The sequence below is a fragment of the Trachymyrmex cornetzi genome, unplaced genomic scaffold (genome assembly GCF_001594075.2).
Source record: "Trachymyrmex cornetzi isolate Tcor2-1 unplaced genomic scaffold, Tcor1.1 scaffold223, whole genome shotgun sequence".
Classification (NCBI taxonomy): domain Eukaryota; kingdom Metazoa; phylum Arthropoda; class Insecta; order Hymenoptera; family Formicidae; genus Trachymyrmex; species Trachymyrmex cornetzi.
The window spans coordinates 3,012,854-3,031,324 of record NW_017296881.1 but is presented as its reverse complement, the minus strand read 5'-3'; the positions used below and the strand labels follow the sequence as shown (position 1 = coordinate 3,031,324).

The window sequence follows — 18,471 nt, the reverse complement described above, 5'->3', positions numbered from 1 at the left end:
AATTATGCAATATAATGATACAAAGAATGATATACAACTTCACTTTATTAGTCAGATTTTCATCACCAAAAATCATTTCCATGAAAAATATTAATTATATCGTACATATTAACGTTTAAAAATAAAAGCTTTCGTAAATAATTTTACAATACTGTCATCAAATTAAAAATAGATGAAATAATTATGTATTTTATTACAAATTGTGCGATATGAACAAACAAATAATTGCTAATGATGTCGCTGTTTTGTTCATTACAAATGTCATTTAGTACTTTACTTAAGTAATTTTATCTTACTCAAGTGTAATATTAGTATTAACGTACTCTTGTTAAATGTCACACTGTTAGATTTCTATTTCAGTTCTTGATTATTGATATCTCATTTGTAAATATTGTATAATACTGAACTCGACAGAGTAAAAGTGTAGAGGCAAAATATATCGAACTATTGATGATGGCATCCGACACCATTTAGGAGTAATGCTCAGAGGCCTAGTATATCTGGTTCCTGATAGCTGTACATGTACAATGTTCATTTCATCCGGCATACCAGAAAGTTCTGTGCAGCGACAGGTTTGAGCAAAACTTCTCGTACGATAAAAAATGGTGTAAATGTATAAAAGAGCGACTCGAAGACGATAAAACTATTATCCATACTATGTTTAACATCATTCGTTATGTCTTCTCTCATTTTTGATCTTAAAATATATAAATATATAATACCTATACCACAGAAAAAGAAATCCCGTAATAATCCACAAACTCCACTAGATATATTACAACCATTAAAGGAGTTCAGCGTTTTGCAAAAGTAGATTATCTTGAGATTCAAGATATTCAATGATTTGATACAATTAAATACGTTAGCCTGATAATATAAGGATCCTCAAACAGCAGAAAATTTCTCAAACAATTTAACAATACGTCATTACTGTTAATTACCGAATGCATTTCGTCGATGTGTACAACTTATTATGTTCAGGAACATAGTGATATATATATATATGTATATATGATCGAAGCCAATCCATTAGACATAAGCGAGATATACAATACTAAATCTGATATTTTCTTTAATTCTGCACATTATTTGCAGGAGATAATAAATAATATTATTAATAAATTGATAATATCTTTGACGATCATACCTTTAATTATATTGTTAAGAAGATGCATAGGCTATGCCTATAAATAAATTCTTCACTTTTAACCAAGAGAATCAACAGCCATGGTATTAAGACCGTTCTTGCTAATAATAGTCTTAAATTGCTCTGGTACTGGATATTCGCTCTGCAATGTAATATATTCACATAGAATTATAAAAATTACAAATTTAAATTACAATTGTAAATTGTAGGCTAACTTACATAATCTCCATTGGCTTTGGGTACCATGACGTTCATTTCACTAGATTTGCTAGTGATGAGTTCAACACCCAGGGAATCCATACTTAAATACATTTGACAACCGTCCGTTTTGTCAATAGAAATTGTAGGTACCTTCCCAAGTACCTGTAATAAATATATTTAAAAAATATGATTATTAACATGTTATTAATATATTAGGCTAAAACTCGAATCAGTACTCGCAGTAATTGGCAATATATTCAGAGCGCATTTCGATAACAATTGCCAGTGCGTAAGTGCTCGGCCTTGCAAACCATGCCGAACATGTATCGGTAGTGGAAGATATAGGAGCCTGACAGTTCTCCGAATTTCACACGCGTAATTTTATTTACATTAAAATATCATTTCAACAAGCATTGCGTACATAAAAATGCCGTGGAAAGTTGGTAAGAACATTTTTTCTTATTTTTAACGCAATGCTACATAAAACATAAATAGTGTACGTCAAAATATCTATTTATTTTTCAAAAAATTCGAACGAATGGAAATGTTTTAGGTGGAAATTTTGAAACTGTGGCGGTAACATGTGAGACAAATTGGAAAGGCTGTGTAATCGCGGCGGCAAATTATTTATGGAGCGAGGTTGTATCTGATGTCGTAGATTATTTAGCAAAAGAAGGAATTATATGGGTATGCAATTATGTATACACTCCACGGATTATTACTAATCGCTTTTAAAGTTTTTGTTTTCGTTAAGAATTTTTATATTACAAACTAAATATTTTAAATTTACAAATTATTTTTGTTCTAGTTTCATAAAATTAAGAATTTTTTTCTGGCTAAGTTATTATTAGGTTTAAAAAAATCTTTGATTGTACTTCATTGTCTAATATTTGAAGGTTTTAGCGATAGCCATCACTTTCACGATACTTATCCGTATAAAATATTGCAAAAATATGCACACGAAACATGTTGTGCTTAATAAACAAATACTAAATAAAGTCGGGTATAAAATTCAGGATCTGGAATTAAAAATCAATGTTTTAACGTACAAAATGCAATATGGAACTTGGCCATTACCACATCAAATCTGTAATTTAAATCCGAAGCTGCGGAAGATCAAAATGACTTTATCCAATCCAGGTGACCGAAAAAATTGGCTAAAACACGTGTTATTAAAGTACGTATAGAAGTTTAAAATATTGAATAATTAACAAACTTTTAATGAGTCAATTACGAAAGAATACGGATTTTAATATATTTATGTTTATATTTCATAATAATGCTTTACTTCAGTCCTTCATCGGAAAGCAAAATGTATGCTCCTTGTTCAAAAACGTTTCGTTCATCAGAAGCAAAACTAATGAATGATCGTTTTGATATAAAACAAGAACATGTCCCACAACATATTAAACACAGTGAATTATCAACAGCCTGCAGTAGCATTGAAACTTTAAAATCTACTAGTGACCAATCTGTGAAGTACAAAAATTAGAAATACATTCGATTTTACATTAATTTTTCCTATTCATATAACACTAATGCAATTTTTATACAGATAAGCACAATAGTCTTAGATTGCTTTAGAAATATTTTGCACTTTCTCTCAATGATGATTCATAATCTTATTTAGTTTTTTTTAAGCAGACATTAATAGAAAACTGTTAATAAAGCATTAATAGAAAAACTAAAAATAAAGAACTAAGAAAAATATTAATAGGAAACTATTAATGTTTTGCCTGGCGAAACCTTCCATCAAAAACTAAAAAAACATATTAATATATAACATGATATTAATTATTATACGTTTTACTTTATCATATAGTAATAAGAATTCAGAGAAAGCGCAAAATCTTTGAGGCAACCTGTGCAATCACTGAGTTAGCTTATTTCGTTAGTGTATATTCAGCGAGGGCACATATATACCCGCAAAATGTGAGTACGAAGAAAAATGATCTTTCTAGAAGCAAAAACACGTTGCAACGCCGAAATGTGCAGCTTCTACCATTGAATTCGAACGTGATTAATCATCAATCTTCAAAAATAACTCCTTCTTCAATGCAGAAGGATGTATATGCGATAAATGCTAAATACAATCCATGTCAGAAATTCACAGAGACTATCTATAAATGTAAATCATTTCTCAAGGAATTGCAACGTAACGATAAATATCTACGTTCATTGAATCGCCCATCAAAAATGAGCAAAGTATCTTCTTTAAAAACTGCACACACAGCAGGACAAGTAAGTTTATCGATCGCCGTACTTAAATTAGCTCAGTAAATAATATTGTATGATGATTATACGTTTATTATATTCTAGACAGCTTTGTCGACAACGGAAGAAAGAGAAACATTCTGCGGAGCTTCTGTAATAGCAAAAAAAGAGGAAATAAATGAGACAGAATGTGTAAAACGGATGCAAGGTAACATGGTAAAAGATACTGAAGAAACATATCATCAAAATAAACCGAACGTATCTAAAGACGTTGTTGCTTTAAAGACAAACAACCGTGCGCCCACGAGAGACATCGGAATTTCAGTTATTCCGATAAAGCAACCAACGCAAAATATACATCCTTCTCAGGAAACTTTAATCGAAGTCAGAAAGAGACTTCAGAATTTACATAATGTGTTGCAAACATATCAAGACACGAGTCGGTCCACAAAAAGACAAGAATCGACAAATCAAATCAATGAAATAGATTCATTTATAACATATCCGGTCATGAAGATTTCAAGCGAATATTTCGAGCTAAGTCGCTCAGAAGACAGTTTATCTTCCTTAGCCGATTCATCACATACGTCGAAAACGTATCAACGTTCTAATAAAAATCTTACATTGCGAAATACTTACTCTAAAGGATTTAGTCAACATGATACACGGAGCAATCTTCCAGCATTTGTGCTAGCAGAACCGCACTTATGTTCCCGCAATACAAAATTACAGACATCGGAAAGCTACGAAAATGAATACAAAGAATGCTTGTGGGAAAATACTTTAGATCGCAATTGTAACCACAAAATAGAATCAAATCCCGAAGTCAATAAAGATGCAATTAAAACAAATACTTTATTCAATACACGAGATAACATATCTGAAGCAATATCAGAAAGAATATTCTATATCTTATCACCTGAAAATAAGGACAATCAAATTCAAAATGAGGCATTGTTAGAGGAAAGATTCGCTACTAAAAAATTCAGTAACACATTTGATAAAGAACAATACCGAGAGAATATGACAATATCTCAAAATAACAATCAAAGTAAAATATCAAACAATAGCAATAATAGGGAAAACAAATCGACGGTATTATTGCTTCAAGAGGCTTTGCATTTCAAGAATACTTTACTGACACACTCAAGAACGAAGTGTCCGATAAGTAATGGAAAACAAGGCAATATTGTGGATGAATCTTCACTGATATCAAATAATAATTTTCCTTCGATGATAATAGATATCAAAGAGGAAGAGCCAATTGTTAGTAATTCTTATGATAAAATTAATCAGCGTTACATCTGTCTGGAAATGAAACAACGACGTGACTTATTTCCTCAATATTTGAAAAAAGTAAATACACTTGCGCATTGTGAAGACGAACAAAATACGAAGAGCCAGGATTATATTCGCGAAACATCTTCGGAATATTTTAGCATTACGGATCTCGCGAGTCATAACAATAATAATGACGAGATTAAGAATAATGTTTCGTTGAAACCTCCGATTTATGAAAAAGTAATCTCGATAACGATACCAGTCGATATGGATGAAAGATCGATGAAAACGAAAACTGTCCTACAAAATATTCGGACATGCGTACAAGAAAATTTAAGAGAAAATGCAACGTCCGATATCGATAACAATATAGCCGATAAAAGTTCACCGACAATGTTAAAATTCGAAGATCTCATATTGGAACGTGTTAAAAATATCAGAGATTACATGGACACTTTTCTTCAAAGCCAAAATATAGCAATTTTCAAAGCACGCAGAGCACTTCAATGTCAAGGTAAAAATGATATTTTTCGATGTTCGGATGAGGCGAGTCATGTAGTAGTATATAATCGATCGATCGCACCATCTAGCAGCAACAGTACCGACCAAATTATTGGTTCTTCGAAGAAATCATCAGACATTTTAACAAATACATGGCCGAATTACATAGAGGAATACAAACAGGAAACAGAAAATTATTTAAAATGCTCTTCCGATTTACACTTAAAGAGAAACCCAGGAATGTTCGAGCTTATTACTCCTATTAAGAATAAATTCTCTATCAAGAACAATACACAACAATTCGGAATACCTACAGAATTAGAAAAGGAAGAAATTGATTTGTCTCTTCCAGAAGTTCTAACATATTCTCACAAAATTGACTCAAAATCTACACACAAAATATCGGATTCGATCACGTCTCGTCGTAAGGAACACTCAAATACAGAAAATAGTACAAATGATAAAGGCATTATAGTTGATGTGAATGCGGATTTCCATAAACGTAAAAAGCAGACGCAAGTCACTGAAAGTAAGCCATCAATAATATCATATTTTTCACTCGATGTTGCAAATGCTGATGCAAAAGTTATTCACACAGCACGCGAAGACTATCTGATGAAATCTAATTGCAATTCAATCTCTCATAGTAATTCGTATTTCACCGACGAAGAGATAATAAGTGATGTAAAAATGGACAACGTATCTTCCAAATCTATATCGGACATGAAACATTCGCATTTAAAGTTAAACGTACAAAAAGAAACGAAACAAAATGTTACTAAACAACAAATATCCGTGGATGAATGTCCAAATACAAATATAGTAACGTCAAGCGAAGAACCATCAGAATATTCTAACTTGACGATACTTATTAACTCAAATCTTATTCTTGATAAATCAAAATGTGATTATTCGACGAATCCGAAAACAACATCTTCTTTAATGATGTTGAAGGAAAACGATTTCATCTTCGATCCCGCTGCTTCTTTACTACCTCTCTCATTAAATAAAGAAAATGAAACATTAAATACAGACAGTACTTTATTAAATAATTTAAAACAAAATAATGAAATATCTATAGACATCGCAAATTTATCGCCTCGAATAGAACGTTATTCCACAAAACCATTCCAAACATATTCCCAAGTTAAAACTAAAAGCGACATGTCTTTAATAACTAATAGACGTAAAGATTTAAAAGTCGACATATACCCAAAAAAATCACCTTCATTTTTGATGCGTCATAATACGAGATACATCAGCGGTACATTACATCAGCCATATACAAAGCTGCACAATGATAAAAATAAGTGTGTAAAAAATAAATTGCGACTCATAACTCAATCAAAGTCTATTATATCACCACAAAGAGTATCCACTAAATCTTGTATACCAATTTTTAAAAATCGTTTAGAATCATCTCACAGAATGAAACATCAAGAGCACGCGAGGAGTCCTCTGAGAAGTCCATTGACTATGTTGGGAGAAAAGACTTGTACAAAAGTTCATGCAACAGATGAGGAAGTTGTGCGAAATGACAATGTTTCAATAAATAGGCATTTGCATGTAGAAAGAACTATGTCAAATTTAACTAAATTAAATTTAGAAAAGAACATATTCAATAAAGACTCGGAAAAACTTAATATGACGTTCAAAGAAAACACATCAAAAAAACATTCGGGAATTATGTTTAGTGATCAAAATGTAAAATCCTTGGCAATCGATAAAGAACATTCAGATAAAAGCGATATATATGGAAGTAAATCAGATACAAGCATAATGCAGCATATAAAAAAGATTGCTTCTAAAGAGATGATTGTTATTTCTATTATGGCAAATGATGATTTACGGAAGAAATATCCGGCGGATCTATTTATTTTAAACACAAAGAATATCAGTCCTACGACAGATCTGCTGATACATAAAAACAAATTGTGGACCGTTACTGTTGAAAAAAAGGAAAAAGAAGTTACGGCGAAACCTTCCATTACAGATACATGTACATCAATGTCTAACTTACAATGAATGACTTGAGACATATAACTTGTCTTATTTCTGTAAATATTTTTAATATTTTTATTTATCGATTTCTTTTATATAGGAGTGCATTTTTTCTAAATAAACGCTTTTTTTTACATTTGTATGTATTAAATTATCTATAAGATAAAAAAAGCTTTTTAGAAAATTAAATTAGATATCCTAAAATTAAGAGCAGTGTCGAAAAGGAAAACAATTTCTCGTACATTATATAAAAAGAACAAAATTTCTAATTATATCAACATCCAACAATGTTATCTATCTTTTATGTATCAATCTATTTTCTATAAAAAAACACAGTCTTATTTCTAAAGCTAAAATATACACGTCAATAACAAAGGAGTTATTGTATAGCCATACGTACCTGCATTTGTACGCTTTGACAATTAACAAATTCGATACTGGACACCAGGGAATCAAATACAACGGACGATTTGCGACAGGAATCCATAACAACGGAATTCACTTTGCCTTTGACAGTAAGTGTGCTATCTTGGCACCGAAACATATAAACCACATTATTCATCTCTGCGTTATCAATTACTAAATTCTCACCCTTATGATATTCCTGTGAAAAATAAAATACTTTAAATATATATAATAATAATATAACACGTATAGTGAAACGTATTATTTAATATTTTTATTATTCCTTTGTGAAATATCATACCACGAGCCATTTTTTGCCATCTCTAGTAAATACAGATGGCTTGTCAATAGGTGCGTTTGCTGACAACACAGTTTTCATCGGTATCTCGTTGACCGTCGGCGCTTTAAATGGTGCCGGGCCAGATCTCAAAGCAGGATTTTTATGTGTTTGCATATCGGAGGTGACTTTCTTCAAACCTACAATATAAATATTATATATTACGTATAATATATTCTCGTACAGAGATTATAGAATTGCGTGGATAAAAAAAAATATATAATAAATGTATTCACTTTTTGTGATATCTTCTCCTTGATTAATCTGAGCAAAAAGGGCGCTTCTATCATCATTCAACGTCGGTGCAATATCTCCGATTGGCATCGAAGGTGGCGGAGGGGGTGGTATGCATACGCCCGCAGGTGCGCCAGTTTTTCCCCATACTAAACCCGTCGTATAATGTTGACGAACGTACTGTTGCAAGTCGGTCAATGTTTGCACCCACGCTTTACACCAGTCTATGTGTATTTTGTCTCTATAAATAAGTAAGTTTTAATTCCGCTCCGGAATAAATTACAAAAGAAATAATTAGTTTTAAAAAAGCTTACTTTTCTTTCCAATCTTTTAATACACGATTAGTGTAAAATTGACCAGCGTCATTCATTTCCTTTACATAAGGAGCTGGTGTAGGAGACACAGCGACCCATCCCAAAGCTGGGATACTTTCACTAATTGCTGATAAGTGATTAAAGAATGGAGATCCACGATTCTTCTCGCGAAATTCTTGAATCTGTTGTATTTGTGCAGACATAGGCGCAAATAAAGATACTTGTTCGGATTGATTTGTCGGTGCGGGACGGCTCGCCGCCATGTGTATAAACTGAAGCTGAATCCTGAAAATAGAATATATTTAACAATTTATTATGTATTATTTAATAATTTAATAATTTATTCAATATATACGTTCGTCTATTTCTTTAATCTCATAAAACTAAAATATTACTTACTGAAAAGCCTTTCCCACAAGCTTGCTATGAACATCTACATCGCCGCCGATTTTTTGACTTAACTGTAAATATTCTTTAACTGGCCCAGCTAAAAAGTCCTCATATCCGGCGATCGACATCTTTGTAGGTGGATTCGGAACAGTTTCTTGCTTCGACGATAGAGATAAACTACTTCCTGACGACGTAGACCTCTTTGGGGAAGGTGTGCTCGTTTGTACAGCAGTGTCTTGTGTCTGAACTGCAAAGTGTACGTTTTCGAGTCGTCTCGTTACGTTTTCCAATCGGTTCACTAATTCTTCTAGATGTTCTTCTTTATCGGTGCTCTCACGACCTGCAATTTATTTTATAAACAAATTTGTAAACGTTTGTATATAGACTATAATAATAAAAAAAAAGATTATTCATTCACTCACGTTTAAGATTATTCATTCACTCACGTTTAAAAATAATAACATTAAACTGATAAACAAATAACAAATACAAAGAGGAAAGTAAACTTTATTTCAGGGAATTTGGAAACATCTGGAAAACTCAGACGCTTGGAATACTTCATCGAGTACTTGGAACACTAAATATAGAATACGTTTATAAATAGTTACGTTAGTATAACTACATCACGTTAAGATCAGTACTTAAGTGTGTATATTAATAAAATTATATGCATCAAAATTAAGTATTGTAAATTAAATATGTATACGCACACACACAACACACATGTATAGTACATAAACAGTTTAAGGAAAAACGCAACCGGCGTAATTTTTTTAATTATGATAAAAATACATATCCGACTACAATTAAATAATTATATTAATAAACAATTTAATCGTTTTATCATTATCGATAATTGTTTAGTACTTACGAGGCCTATTTTTTATTAAGAAAGCATAATTTTTAAAATAAAAAACGTTGAATTAAATTAAATACCTGCTTTGTTGTATTCATATTTTGAAGTTGTCTCTATTAAACTAAATATTTTCGACGGGATTATCGGATAGAAAAAAAATTGGGTTAATTATGATGATAATTTTCTTTTTTCCACTGGGTACATAAATGACTTCCATTATAAAATTTATCCTTAAATTCTCTTGAGAATATGCTTTGTTTTACAATGCGTCGTAGATTAAAATTTCCTAATGCATGCAGAACCATCTCGCTAATGAAATCTGTATACAAATTACACCGCTCACGCTTTTCCTTAACAAATTAACTATATACTTAGTTTGCCTTATTTTTATTTTTCGCCAGAATGTTACCTAAGTTTTGAAGAATATTGCAATTATCCTATCATAAACGACGATGCGGCTACTAGACTTTCCGAAAATTGGCAAGAAACTGAAAGATATCTCAAATGAGATGACTTTCCGTCCGACGCGAGAATACTCCAGACTATTATTAGAGAATCCACCAACATCGTGCAGTTATAGTCCCATCCACAGAAATACGCATGGCAAATGATTCATAATGTAACATAATCGCAATGGTATTACATGTAGCGCGTAGTGATTCAATCGTCATATCTAAAGATATGTAATATATATGGAAATTGAAAGTATGCACATGCGTGTGCACTATAGTTGCAATCGCCCTGCATATACCATGACGTGGATAAATGAATTCTTTCTCTTTTTCCTTTTTATTTTTGTCTATTTTAAATGTATAACGAAAATATCGACAATATATAAAAAAAATAAACATGAGTGATCGAGACAAAAAAATATATTCAAAATATATTCCAATATAATGTTTATTTAATAGCGCTTGCCTATATTGCATATATAGGCACTGTACTTACAATTTATAAAGTTTTTCATGAAAGTAATTGTATAAAATAGACTATCGTGAACTGGTGTAAATGAGAGTGAATTGTAAGCTACGGCGAAAATTGCAAGGCAGACGCTGGGCTAGAATCCAGAACTAACAGCGTGTGAAAGAATAACAACCGACTAAGGCGTAGTTCCATAACTCACGGTTAACTCTTAACCGACTCAGGAAAAAATGTTACATAAATGGACATATTTTACATATAATTATATATGACTGTATATAAAATATGTCAATTTTTTATATAATTATACATAAAACATTTTTTCTCGGAGAGGTTCAACTTATTCCTCATCTCTTTCCAATCTCTGGAATTGGAAAGAGATGAGGAATAAGTTGAACCTCGATTAAGATTTAACCGTGAGTTGTGGAACTGGGCCTATAGGAAATTCTCAGGCGAATCCTAACCGGTGTGCACCATCGGTCCTAACGGGTCGAATCTCACTCGGTGCTCCGTTGAATTCTGCGCAGCTTGCAACAGATCGGAGAAGAATCTGTGTCGCCTTAAAGCTAACTCGTCGCGAGCGACGGGCGTCGCCGGCGGTTCCTGCATGCCGCTGCATCCACCCGAGACGTACTCGCCGTCGTCTTCCTCGGACAGCCAACGTGGAATCGAGGAAACTACGGAAATGACATATGATACGTCGAGCTTTTATTCTTAAAGATGCATGTCTTTCATTCTTGAAGGGTCTTGCGGTCACACGTGGCCCGCTCTGCCCCGCCCATCAAATTAAAGTTAATACTTCCATATATAGAATTGACTAAGTGATGTCAGATCCCCCACGGAAATTATTACAAATCGATGTTCTTTCTACTGACGCGAGTACTATGCTAGCGTAGAATATGGGTCTGCCCACGAAAAGAATCCATTTCTATTTACAAGATGAAAGACATTTACATGCCGTATTTAACTTCGAACGCATACAATTTTATGTAATTTGTGATAAAAATAACGTTATATTAGTTTGCAAAAAAGAATTTTTAATTGCAATTTTAATGAAACGTGTTTGATTGTGATTTAATTATTCGTATTTAATAACTACATTTGTACAAAATACCAAGCACAATGGCTGCATTCCACTTAATGCTTGCAACGCTCGCAAGCATCGTTTGTCCTTATTTAACATTTAATAAATAACAAGGATAAAATGATTCCATGAGTGTTGTGAACGTTAAGTGGAACGCAGCCAATATCATATATTTTTCATTTAGCGTGTATTTTTCCAAACGGAAAATTTTGATATAAATATGTAAATATTTTAACATATTTGAAAATGCAATCGATAATTTGAGTGATTCAATTAGTTATAAAAATAAAATAAACATAATTAAGAGTAGTGTATATAATAAACATTTAATATTATTTATATATTTAAACTTAAAAGAAAGAGTCACTTGAATAAATTCTTTAAACAAGAAGACTATATCTCTCTTATATGGATAAAATTATTAATTCTTTTTGTTCAGATAATAGAAAATTCTTTTGAAATAATATGACGATGTATGTTTATTTCATAAAATAATTGAAAATAAAGATGGAAAAATATTTGAAAGAGAGAAAGACAGAGAACAATAATAATAAATAAGTCCATAATAAACAAGTTCGTGGCTCAATTTATAAATGCGACATTATAAAATACAAATGTCAAATGTCGACATAGGTAAAATTGTACAAAAATAATCAAATATTAACGTGATGTGGACAGACCCATATATCGATAATCACAAAGACGTGGGATCGCGGGATCCTAATGTACCTGGTGGCGCCTTCTTGATCGTCTCATTTTCGCTCGGATAGCATTCAAATACCGAGTCGTCACCTTCATCCTCCGGTCCGTCATCGATCGTTCTTTCTATATATCCTGACGCGTCATAAAGATTCGTTTTGACGGGAGCAACAGTACCAATAGAGTCAACGTTTTCTGTTGGCTGCGTCCAATCTTCAACGACGCCGTCAAGGTTGCTGTTATCTTTGTCGTCGACAATCTTGTAAACGCTTTCTTCGCCTGCTTCCTCAACCGTTTCTTTCGTCGAGGACGAACTCGAGCTTTCCTCAATGTCAGTGAAGTTACCGTTCGAATATACGCCAATTGGAGTGGAATTTAACGAATTCATGCGAATCGGGGTGGAATTTAGCGAGGCATTCTTAGCTTCTAACAAAATGTCCTTATCCTCTAGCGAGGCATCCTTATCCTCTAACGTGGCATCCTTATCCTCTAACGTAACATTCTTATCCTCTAACGTGACATTCTTATCCTCCGGTGAGACAACCTTATCCTCTGGCGAGATGTTCTTATCTTCTAGCGAGGCATCCTTATTCTCTAGCGGAGCATCCTTATCCTCTAGCGAGGCATTCTTATTCTCTGACAAGGCATCTTTGTCCTCTGGTGAGGTATCTTTATCTTCCAGCGAGGCATCCTTATCCTCTGGCGAAGTGTCCTTATTTTCTAACGAGACATGTTTATTTTCTAGCGAAGCATCCTTATCCTCTAGCGAGGCATCCTTACTCTCTGGCGAGGCACCTTTATCCTCTAGTGAGGCATCTTTATCTTCTGGTGAGGCATCTTTATCCTCTGGTGAGGCATCTTTATCCTCTGGCAAGGCATCCTTATTCTTTAAAGAGGCAACTTTATCCTCTAGCGAGACATCCTTATTTTCTAATGAAATATTTTCTGGCGACGTCTCCTCCGACTTCTGCACATCACCATTCAATTTGTCCACCCTCGTCGCGAATTTAATCTCGTCATCCACTTCGACGGAAGTTGCGGTCAGCTTGGGCGATCCCACTGGCGTGTCATCCTCTCTCTCGGCGTTCGCCTTCGACGAGCTGTTACATACGCAGCACTTAAACATCGTTCCTGTGTATCATTCACTTCGTACTCCACGTATCTGTCGTTATATACACTTGGTACTCTTCTTGAATATGTATTTCAACGTACGATGATATAACACCTTTAAGAATTATAATTTCTCTTTAACTCGTAAAATCTTTTATAAATTAATGTTAAAAAATTCTATTTGATTTTCAACAAGAAAACTGTTTAAGTTTCTTAATAGACTTAACAGTCAGAAATTTAACAAATATTTTTAATGAAACGTGACAAGGTCAACAATTTCCCAACCCGCAATGCCGTCTCATGTGGATTCGTTTAAATCGCCAATATAATCGTTCGTAAACATAACAAATCAATTATAACTGATGCGTGCAGTACCCAAAGTGTGTCTCAGGATGCACCAACATTGTCGTCTTTTTACACGAACGGTGCGCGATAGCGCTTGAAACAAGGCTCAAAAGGCACAAGCGATCGAAAATCACGCTCGAACAATCGCCTTGTGATAAAACACAGCTTCTTTTTCTCCAGCCACACTGCAAGAATTCCGAATATATGCTCCGAAATGCACAACTTTTTGATAACAAGAAATTGAAGAATCGTACGTAATTGTTAATTATCGACAGAATTGTCATCACACTCTCGTAAAAAAAGCAAAACAAACGCACGAGAGTTTTTGGAAGCTTTCGCAGAGCGAGTGTCGGAAGGATTCCAGAAGCAGATTCCAGAATGGAGTGTATTCCACGAGAGAGAGAGAGAGAGAGAAAGAGAGCAGTCACAGGATAACAGAATGCAAAAACGCACTCGCCAGCTGGATAAACCTAAACTTGAGAATTTTTGATTGTTGCTGATAAGTATCGCGGAAGGAAAATATAATAGGTATCTCGAGAGATCAACAGAACAGCGAGGAAGACGGCGACGATAACGAAGGCGCGAGCGGAGAGGCGGCGGCTGGAGATAACGTCCTAGATGCCCGCCCGGATTTGACGTTCCCAGTTTCGACCGGCGCGATGCAACGTTCCACCCCCGTCTCGCCACTCCTTCTTCACACCTCCGGGTCACGTCCCTTGTGCTGCCGCTGTTCGGAAGAGAATCGCAACATCCTGCTTTCGGGGCGACTTTTCGACTGAACCCTTGGATCAGCGGGATTAACTCTGACTGACTTTGGACCATTTATATATTATAGTTTAATTTTCATCCCGATTTAACTAACTCTTCATCTTTTTCTAGTTTTAAGAATTAGAAGAAAAGGAAGAGCAAGTTGAACTGATGAGATTAAAGTTAATCTAATAGTAGAAACGGGTATTTAACGGATTTCAGTACTGTGAATTAAATTTAGTATATTTTAATATTTTGTTGTCTTTTTTAAATGTCTTAATATAAATAGCGTTTCTTTAATGTTTGAAATTTCGAAATTCTTGACGAGTTAAAAAATCGTCACTCACAAATGAGTGACGGGATCTTTGCGAATTTTACGCGTCACCCACAGATACGTGTGATGTGACAATCAAAGTGTTAATTCAATTGGTAAAATTTCAAATTCGATAACTCGATATCTCTAATTTAATCTTTTCTTCTATATTGCAAAAAAATTAACAACTCTCTCTATCCATGAGATAATTAAAGTGCAGATTAGAGGTGAGTGGTATCGAAAAAGATAAATCGAGCAATCAATTTGAAAAATGAATAATCGAGAGCTTCTCGATATATTGACAATTTTTTAGTAATTTTTCTTCAGATGATTATTTTTCTGTCGGCACAAGTACTTGTAACAATATTTTTAATTATACAATTCGTCGTCTTTAATCTAATCTTTCTTGTCCGTGTGTCAAATAAAATTAAGAATTTTGTCCGTGATAACAAGATAAATATTGATAAATATTTCTTGATAAGTTGACTATTAATTAATTGAACGCAGTCATCCTAACGGATCAGTGCCCAATTTTAAGGCCGCAGCACACACTCTTGTATAACGCATAATGCATAGTGCATAAGCGAATCAACTAATCAGAATCGTTAATTTCCTCCCATTCCGTGGAAAAGAAGAATTTCAATTGGTTGATTCCTTTATGCATTATGCATTATGCGTTATGCAAGAGTCTGTGCTGCGGCCTTTATTGCCAATCAATAAGTAGAAAAAAATGAATGTAATGATTGTAGATCGTCATGATAAATAACAATATCTTACAACTCTATACTACTGCTCTAAAAACTCTATGCTCTAAAAACAAACAATATTACTATGAATTTATCACCATTATTGCTGCTACAAATTTATTAAACATGTTGTAACACAAGTGCATTTTAATGGAATGTATAACATATACAGTTTAAATAATATATATATTATGTAATATATGGAATATTTTGAATACGACTTAAATATTTTTGTTACGCTTTCACACTATAGGTTTGTTTTGTATTGCTGCACTAAACTGCATTAGAACTTTCCTTCTCGCTTTCACCAAATATCATATATTCCAGTAAACACCAACTAACAGTATTATAACATTAATATATAAATTTTAAACTTAAAATATAAATATAAATATAACATATTATACAATTATTGAATGTGAAATTATAACATAGATATTATATTACTATTATTTTATGTTACTAAGATGGATCCAGTGAAATAAATATATCTTAGAAGTATAAGAAGTGTACACTAGTTAAGTTATAAAAAACAGATCTTATAATTTTAAAGGGCTTGCTGTAACAATGGATTAATCCCTATTTTGTAAAAACAAAGTAGATAAATGAATTTTAAATTAAAGTAATGGGAAAAATATCACACAATATCACATTTTAAAATTTAATTACTCTATTTATACAAGATGTGGATTGTCCACTGTTGCAGCATGCCTTTCAAATGAATGAGTAGTACTCTCTTTTATCCTAACCGAATTCGCTAATCTTCTCTCTAATCTAATAGACCCATTTCTACCAAAGTAGATTAACCTTAACTTCGGATTAACTTACTCTTTATCTTTTTCTAATTCTTGGCATTAGAAGAAAATAAAAAGTATAAGTTAAACGGATATTAAATTTAATCTATTGTGTATTGATAGAAATGGACATAAATCGAACTATGCAGGAATATCTCATGATAAAGAATCAAATTTCACAAGTAAGTTTAAGGTAACTTTAATTAAATTCCAATTAACTTAATCAACGACATATTCGACCGACACACTTTCTAATTGTACAATTCATTGTCCTTAATCTTAAATATTCTTTATCTTTACTTATGTCCATTTCTTGTAGATTAAATTTAATCTTAGTTTGACTTACTCTTCATCTTTTTCTAATTCTGAGAATTAGAAAAGGATAAAGAGTAAAATAAACCAACGTTAAAATTAGTCTACTAATTGGTAAAAATAGACATCAGTCCTACTTAAAAGTTCTTTAAATTCCTACTAATCGTGCTCTTATTAACTCAATTAATGATAAATTCAACCGATACAATTTCTAATTATACAATTAGTCACTCTTGATCTAATCTTTCTTTTCATTTGTCAATAAAAAAAACTAATAATTCCATTTACGTTAACAAGATACTGCAGCTATTAATCGACAATTGAAGCTAATCGGTGTAACCTGTAGAATCTGTACATCAAGCTGCTTGAGGTTATTGCATTAAATGTTCCAACAGATGTACGAAAGTTCAATGGAATTGAACAGTTAAACAAGATACGATAATTATCTATTAATTCTAATCGAGATAGTCCTAGGCATAATTTATCTAGAGTAAACACGGTACGACTCATGCACACGTCACCGGCAATAAAAATGTCAAGTGAAATGTATGACTCAAGCCAAGCAACGCTCGCCGGAATGCGCAACGGCGGCTAACCAAACTTTGCGCTTTCAATCTCCCCGAGCTAGCCAGCCTGAAAAACAAATCCACGCGAAAGAAAGTCTACTCATTTTACACGTAATTTGAATATCGTACGTTCGATCGCGCTTAATATTAGGCCTCCTGTCGGAAAATAAACCGAGAAATATGCGGAAAGGGAGCTGGATCGTCGCGCGTTGCGATATAAAACGATCGTCGTCTAAACTAAGTATACACTCACCGTTCGGTGGAAGATCCTCACGTAAATCACCGCCGCTTGTACGGCCCTTTCTCGATAGAATATCGACGAAAAATCGGCGGAGCACGATTTATCGTACGGGCAGAAATTTCCGATTTCTACTCCGGCGATGCGCTGACAGGTAGACTGACTAGCTGGGGCGTTTGCCGGATGTGCCGGAAGTACTGTTTTCGGCCGCTCCGATTTTAGCGGCGGCTTAAAATCGCCGATTGCACGCGCACAGGTCCGTCTTCAGGTCTGTTCGCGCGAGGGGAAATGCACGGCGTATTCGAACTGTAATAATACTGAAAGAAACACTGGAGCACTGGTCGTTACTAATCAACTCACAGAGAAGGTTTTCAGGCGACAATGTATCCCTCTTTCTCTCAGTACAGTCTCAAACAAAAGTTCGTCTGCATTTTTTTTTGTACCGCACGCTTTTATTGGAGATGTGAAAACAGCATTATTGTCTATTTTTAGTAATGTAGATTTTTAATTTTTTATGACTCTAATGGATTTAACTTGCTTTCTTTCTTTTTTTCGTTCTAAGAAAAACTTAAAGAGTAAGTTAAACCGAGATTAAATTAATTACGATAGAAATGGATCATTGATAACAAAAGACGATAATAGCAAGTCAATTTTTTTTTCAATTAATATATTATATTATGAAACTTTTTTAGGCTTAATTGTTTTTCACGAAATT

General features: G+C 33.4%; 2 protein-coding genes across 7 annotated transcripts; one reads left to right on the top strand and one right to left on the bottom strand.

Moving 5' to 3' along the window:
- Positions 1-1,144: 1,144 nt before the first annotated feature.
- Positions 1,145-17,856, bottom strand: capt (adenylyl cyclase-associated protein 1). Of its 3 annotated transcripts, XM_018506285.1 has the most exons (11): positions 13,345-13,825; positions 13,130-13,302; positions 12,616-13,045; positions 11,267-11,479; positions 9,035-9,365; positions 8,636-8,920; positions 8,324-8,562; positions 8,052-8,227; positions 7,746-7,949; positions 1,367-1,510; positions 1,145-1,289 (listed from the first exon to the last, which is right to left on the bottom strand). In XM_018506285.1, exons 1-11 carry the CDS (start codon positions 13,709-13,711, stop codon positions 1,206-1,208), a joined length of 2,646 nt encoding a protein of 881 aa, XP_018361787.1. In that variant the 5' UTR covers positions 13,712-13,825; the 3' UTR covers positions 1,145-1,205. The 3 variants fall into 3 exon arrangements, with proteins under 3 accessions (XP_018361787.1, XP_018361786.1, XP_018361788.1); XM_018506284.1 differs by having other exon boundaries at positions 12,616-13,302; positions 13,345-13,826; XM_018506286.1 differs by lacking the exons at positions 11,267-11,479; positions 12,616-13,045; positions 13,130-13,302; positions 13,345-13,825 and adding an exon at positions 17,772-17,856 and having other exon boundaries at positions 1,147-1,289.
- On the top strand, positions 1,641-7,389 carry LOC108760372 (probable serine/threonine-protein kinase DDB_G0282963). Of its 4 annotated transcripts, XM_018506282.1 has the most exons (7): positions 1,641-1,791; positions 1,902-2,035; positions 2,245-2,525; positions 2,642-2,827; positions 3,244-3,589; positions 3,668-5,873; positions 5,992-6,106. In XM_018506282.1, exons 1-7 carry the CDS (start codon positions 1,776-1,778, stop codon positions 6,018-6,020), a joined length of 3,198 nt encoding a protein of 1,065 aa, XP_018361784.1. In that variant the 5' UTR covers positions 1,641-1,775; the 3' UTR covers positions 6,021-6,106. The 4 variants fall into 4 exon arrangements, with proteins under 4 accessions (XP_018361784.1, XP_018361782.1, XP_018361781.1 ...); XM_018506280.1 differs by having other exon boundaries at positions 2,365-2,525; positions 3,668-7,389; XM_018506279.1 differs by having other exon boundaries at positions 3,668-7,389.
- Positions 17,857-18,471: the final 615 nt, after the last annotated feature.